The sequence below is a fragment of the Vespula pensylvanica genome, chromosome 23, assembly GCF_014466175.1.
Source record: "Vespula pensylvanica isolate Volc-1 chromosome 23, ASM1446617v1, whole genome shotgun sequence".
Classification (NCBI taxonomy): domain Eukaryota; kingdom Metazoa; phylum Arthropoda; class Insecta; order Hymenoptera; family Vespidae; genus Vespula; species Vespula pensylvanica.
Genome location: NC_057707.1, coordinates 1,390,133 through 1,396,579, shown reverse-complemented (window position 1 = coordinate 1,396,579; position 6,447 = coordinate 1,390,133). Strand labels below are relative to the sequence as shown.

The following is a 6,447-nucleotide window of genomic DNA, read 5'->3' as shown; positions in this document are numbered from 1 at the left end:
AGGAATAGAAATATAAAAGTTAAGTGTTTAATGTACAGATTAAGATGAACGAATTTTATTTTACGTAATTCTTTATCTACGTTTAGAGATCTGTAAAAAAATAAATAAATAAATAAATAAGAAAAAGAACGAGAATGATATCAATACGTTAGAATTTTGCGGTTACGTACGTGCATGCGATCTATACGTAAATATTTATCGTCGTCGTTCTAAAAAAAAAAAAAAAAAATTTACATGTAAAAATGAAAGTAGTAAAAAAAAGAAAAGAACGGAGGAAAAAGATAATAGCAGCAAGAACAAGAAAATAGAAAAGATAAAAGCACGTAGACGTAAAGAAGAAGTTTAGTGAAAAGTTTCTTGAGCTTGTTATGATAAATGCAGTGACACGTATTTTCACTGTGCTATACCAAGTTACAATTAGATGCTTCATTGAATATGTAAATTCGTCAGACTACAAGTTAAGCGAGTAAGCAACACAAGTCTGTTGAGAAACACGGTTAAGAAATAAAGTCAAGAGAGAGGAGAAGAAAGAAAAAGATTAAAAGAAAAACAAGGAAGAACCAAGTAAAATATTGATCTATTGCGATCCATCTACTAGTTTCTTTGAGATCAAAGTTAAGTGTATTAACTTTTCGATTAGATCGATATATATAACTAATATAAATGCAAATAATATTAGAGAATAAACGAAGTATTTCTTTTTTCTTTTTGTTAATAAAAAAAAAAAAAAAAAAAAAAAAAAAAAAAAAATAATTGAATCGAGAGAATATAAAAGAATGGAAAAATAAGACGAAATGAGAGCTGGTGATTAATGAAAGTGATCTAGTAACAGTAAATCATATATTTTCGTTGTGAGATATTTGTATATTTTTATACATAAAATTAGAGAATAAAGAAACTATTTTTTTTTTCTCCTATTAATAAAGAAAATAATTGAATCGAGAGAATATAAAAGAATGCAAAAATGAAACAAAATGAGAGCTGGTGATTTATGAAAATGATCTAGTAACAGTAAATCATATACATATTTTCGTTTCAAGATATTTGTACTATTCGATGTATGATAGTAGAAAATAAACTATTTTTTTTTTTTTCTTATTAATATATTATATAATATATATCAATATAAAATAATTGAATCGAGAGAATATAAAAGATAAAACATTTCGATACATAATAATAAAAAATAAACAAACTATTTTCTTTTTTTTTTTTTTTTTTTTTTTTTTTTTTTTATTAATATATATTACATTTTCTATTAACATATATTAATATAAAATAATCGAATAAAAAAAGATATAAAAGAATGCAAAAATCAAAATCAGCGATTTATAAAGATCTATCTAATAGCAATAAGTCATATATTTTCATTTGAAAATATTTCAATGTTCGTTGAATTATTTAACAATTATAACGGCTTGGATCACTTTCGTAATCATCCGAGTCTCTCGAATAAAAAATCATCCTTTTTTTAAATTTTTTAATGAAACTGAGTAAAAGTTGTGTTGAAGAGTATCGATTACCAGTCGTGTCTTGACTAGTATTTTCATGTAATACTGAAAAATTAGTCAGAGTTTGGCCCGAAAGCTCGAAAGCGGAAAGCGCATGAAAGTATCGTGAAAGAATTTGACAAAGTACGAAATCGATGCGCTCAAGCGCTCGGGCGCATCCAACCGACGAAAGCTTCAAGTTTGTAAAACTTTTTCTCCTACCATCTTTTTCTTCCTCTTCTTTCTCTTTTTCTTTTTCATTTCTTCTTTTTCTTCTAAAATGTTTCTTTCTTTTTTTTTTTTTTTTTTTTTCTTCACCTTACACAAGATTTCAAAGAATTTTATTCGAGAACCCTTTATTATCGATCGATCCACTATACACGCGTGTACGAGAGAGAACGTTAAAGGTGAAAATAAAAAGAAATTCGAGCCTCTCAAACGCATTCCAAAGCGATGTAACTTTTTCAATCACGTTTGCTACATTTGTTTGAAAAAAAGTAAAGAAAAGGAAAAAAAAAAAATCAATCACGTAGCTAAAAGTATTCTATACCTTTCGTAGCTCGTGTACATAGTGTATACATCGAAATTAGTTCGTTTGTTTATTCCACGCATTATCGATTGGTCCATCTATCCAAGCCGAATCACTTAATTCCTTTTCGTTTTTCCTTTTTGTTTTTCTCTCTTGTTTTTGTTTTTTTATTCCATTCGAAATGAGTTTCTGCCTAAACCTTGTTGTAGAAAATACGAACAATCACTCTTTCGTATTTAATACGATTGCTCTTTCTGAAGATAACTTAGAAATCGTGTTTTACGAATCTACTTGAGCTACTTGAGAAATTTTTATTTGTTCGATTGTACATCAATCTTACGAAATCAAGACTTACGAATTGATTTTAAACGTTCGATCTATTCTCACGTAATAGTAAAACTTTGTATTTCTTTATAGCTTTGAATAGTACGCTGATTTTATTTTATTTTTTGTTAATATCGATTGAATGAATGAATCATTAATAATGAGGATAAATTTTTTAAAAGTTATTACATACTTGGTAATTATAATAGTATGATATATTATATCTATAACATATATCTATACTATTATTATATATAATAGTAATTATTTTTTTGTTTTTTTTGTTTTTTTTTTTTTTTTCTTTGTAATATATAAAACTTTTTAATATATATTTCTCTATAATTGTACTTACCTTTTTTATTGTTTGTAATATTCTAATTAAACAATTGTATTTAATTTAAATTGTGTTCAATAAAATATGTAATACTTTATTAAACAATTTAATAAATATATTATAACAAATATATATATATATATATATATATGGAAGAATAATTAATAGCAATGCTAAATAATCATATAATAGTAATAATTAATATTTTAACAAATTTGAATACTGTATAATTGCTACGTAAGTCATTATAACCGGAAGTAGGTATGTCGCAATACGGACAACGTAGTACAATCACGCAACTTCAACATACGATTTAATTTTATATGAAATTACAAAGTTTATGAAGTTGATTAAGATTGTGAAGATATTATATTAAATAATATTATAACGAGAAACTACAATATAAAATAATAATTATTTTTGATGTACAATATATCTTCCATATTGTAATCTTTTTGTAATAGTAGATCATTGATGTCAGTGACGTTAAAGAGGTTATGTTTACAAACTCTTCTGATTTAATAATATATTTCAATGTATTAATATGGAAGTTCTCGAATTAAAGGATGTGAAAGCAGTTCCAGATATAATTCATAATTATCCATATAAAATAAAAGCTGAGGCAATACCGTTGGTTGTAGATAATGGTAAGAAATAATATTGCGTTTAGACGCTTGCATATATTTGACATTTTTTATAAATATTAATAATGAATATTTTATAAAAAAAAATATCTATCGTAGGTTCGTACAATTGTAGAGTCGGTTGGGCTACAGAAAAGGAACCGCAATTAATATTTAAAAATCTCATAGCGAAACCTAGAAAAGAACGAGGAAAGAAGGATGGCGAACCTCAAGTAGGAAATGACATAGCAAATATAGAAGCTGTAAGATTTCAATTGAAAACTCAGTTCGATAGAAATGTTGTGACGCATTTCGAAGCTCAAGAACAAATATTCGATTATACCTTTACGCATATGGGAATAGATACCGAAGGATCGGTAAATCATCCAATTATTTTAACAGAAGCTTTCTTAAATCCAAATTATTCTCGAAATTGTAAGTTTTCATTTAATTATTTGATATTAATATGTAGAAACTTATTAAAAATGTATGCATGTTTCAGTGATGGCAGAACTTCTATTCGAATGTTATAATATACCATCTATAGCATATGGTGTCGATTGCTTATTTTCGTATCAGCATAATAATTGTCCACCGGATGGTTTAATAGTCAGTATAGGATACCATACAACACAAATAATACCTATATTAGATGGTAAAGCGGATCCAGTTAATTCTAGAAGAATTAATATCGGTGGTTATCACATAACGTCTTACATGCACAGATTACTTCAACTTAAATATCCTGTACACGTGAATGCGATAACTCCAAGTCGTGCAGAAGTATGATTTTTTTCTATAATTTTTCAATCATATTAAATTGATGAGATATAACATAGGTCTTATAAATTGTAGGAATTAATACATGAACATTCAATGATCGCATTGAATTATCAAGATGTAGTATCTAAGTGGGCAGATCCAGATTATTACGATGCAAATGTCTTAAGAGTTCAATTACCTTACGTCGCACCTGCAAGTACACCTGGTTTAACCATCGAACAACAAAAAGAAAGGAAAAGAGAACTAGCTCGAAGATTGATGGAAATTAATGCAAGGAAGAGGGAAGAAAGGGTAAAAGAAATTATTATTATCTATGATTAAACCTAAATATTTCAAATCTTTGATAACATAAATTTGAAATATTTATTTTAATAGTTGGCTGAAGATGAGGAGCAATTAAATCAATTATTAGCTATACAAGATCTTTTGGAAGAAGGTGAAACGGATGAATTTGATCAGGCATTGAAAACATATTCTTTGGCGAATGAAGCTGATCTAATAAAAATGATAAATAATTTACAAGCAAAAGTAGAAAGAACTAGACAAAAGATTGTTGCCGCAAATTCACAAGAGGAAAACATTGTCATGGAAGATCAAAAGCCAAAAATTAAATCGAGCCTTCAACCGAAAGATCAGCAAGATTTTGAAGAATGGATAGCTGGTGTGAGAAAGAGACGGTAAATAAATCGTGCGTCATCTTCATTAAAAATATAATAAATGCTAAGAAATAAAAAAATTATTTTCTCTATTTCAGGCAAGAAATATTAGATAAACGTATGGCGAAAAGACAACGTAGACAAGATATGGCCAAACGTAGAACAGCAGCAGCTCAAGAAAGAATGCGTATAATTAGTCAACTGGCGAGGAAAGATAAACGAGATGATGATTTTGGTATGAGAGATGAAGACTGGGATGTATATAAAGTTATTAATAGGGTTTGTAAAGTTTCATAATTCTTTGTTAAGTAAAAATACGAATAGTTAAAATAATAGAATCTATTATAGGAAGGTGGAGATTCTGATTCAGAATTGGAACAAGAGAAATTAATGGAACTTGAGGATGTTCTTCGTCATCATGATCCAGAGTTCGATGGAGCTGGTTCTAGCGTTCCCATGATTCCTGGTGAAACCCATCAATTGCACGTTGGAGTAGAACGTTTAAGAGCAGCAGAATTACTTTTTCAACCTTCAATGATCGGATCGGTTGAAGCTGGCATAGCAGAGACCATTGAATTCGTTTTAAAACTTTATTCCCCTGAACAACAAAAACGATTGGTAAGCAATGTTTTTCTTACCGGTGGACCAACAGCTTTACCAGGATTACTCGAAAGACTGAAACGTGAACTTAAAGAAATGAGACCGTTTGGTTCTAACTTTCAAATAAACGTAGCAAAAAATACTAGTTTAGATTCGTGGTACGGTGCAAGAGATTTTGGTTTAAGTGGTAATCTCCCAGAATATCTTGTAACCCGTAAAGAGTATGAAGAAAAAGGTGGTGAGTACTTGAAAGAACACTCTGCGAGTAATATATATACTAGATCGCCAGATCCCTTACCTATATTACAAGTTCCTGTAACATGTGAACAAGTAATTGTTGAAGATGCGATTATTGACGTTGAAATTGAATAAAGAAATTAATAAAAACCAACGATCACTCTACTAATAATTGATGTCTACGATTTAACAAAAAGGTGTAGAATAAGAAATGGTAAGTTTTTAATGGTTACTACTTTATTACACAAGTGTTTTTGTTCGTTCATTTTATTACGAACAAACTACATTGTAGTCTGTTTACTAATCATAATATACATTTCTTTTACATCGCACTTTAGCAGTCAGAGACAAATATTTGGATACATTTTTCGTTCTTTACTCTCTGAGTCGATATCTGTGCATAGATACTTTTGGATGGCCTAAAAAATGTGAAAATGATCCCTCACCTTAGCAGTTCAATTGATTACAGCGACCTCAGTATATTTCTTTGAGTTAATGTCTTGGCTTACGCTAAAATCACAATATCACATAACATATTGAAAATATCATTAACTCCATTGGAACATTTATCGCTAATATTAATGACCCTGCATATCTCATTGAGAGAAAAAGGAACATCCTGCACAAAATCAAATCGAAGTAAATTCAATATCAATCGGACGTGCTATAACATATGAAAAATTATTCAGTTTCCTGCTAAACTCATAAAATTATAGCGACAGAGCACATCTCATCCGTCAATCTCTTACATGTTGGTTATTTTTGTTTTTAATCTCTATACAATTTTTATTTCATTTCATATTTATACACGACTACATTTCTTAACGTACTATTATCAAGGAACAAATCACAAAGGTATTTCTACATACTT

The 6,447-nt window shown here is 28.6% G+C and overlaps 1 protein-coding gene across 1 annotated transcript; it reads left to right on the top strand.

Annotated features, from left to right (window-relative positions):
- The first annotated feature begins 2,976 nt into the window (after nt 1–2,976).
- LOC122636727 (actin-related protein 5) lies at nt 2,977–5,730 on the top strand. The gene is made up of 7 exons (XM_043828268.1): nt 2,977–3,324; nt 3,421–3,735; nt 3,803–4,083; nt 4,156–4,374; nt 4,459–4,760; nt 4,838–5,018; nt 5,088–5,730. Exons 1-7 carry the CDS (start codon nt 3,222–3,224, stop codon nt 5,709–5,711), a joined length of 2,025 nt encoding a protein of 674 aa, XP_043684203.1. The 5' UTR covers nt 2,977–3,221; the 3' UTR covers nt 5,712–5,730.
- Nucleotides 5,731–6,447: the final 717 nt, after the last annotated feature.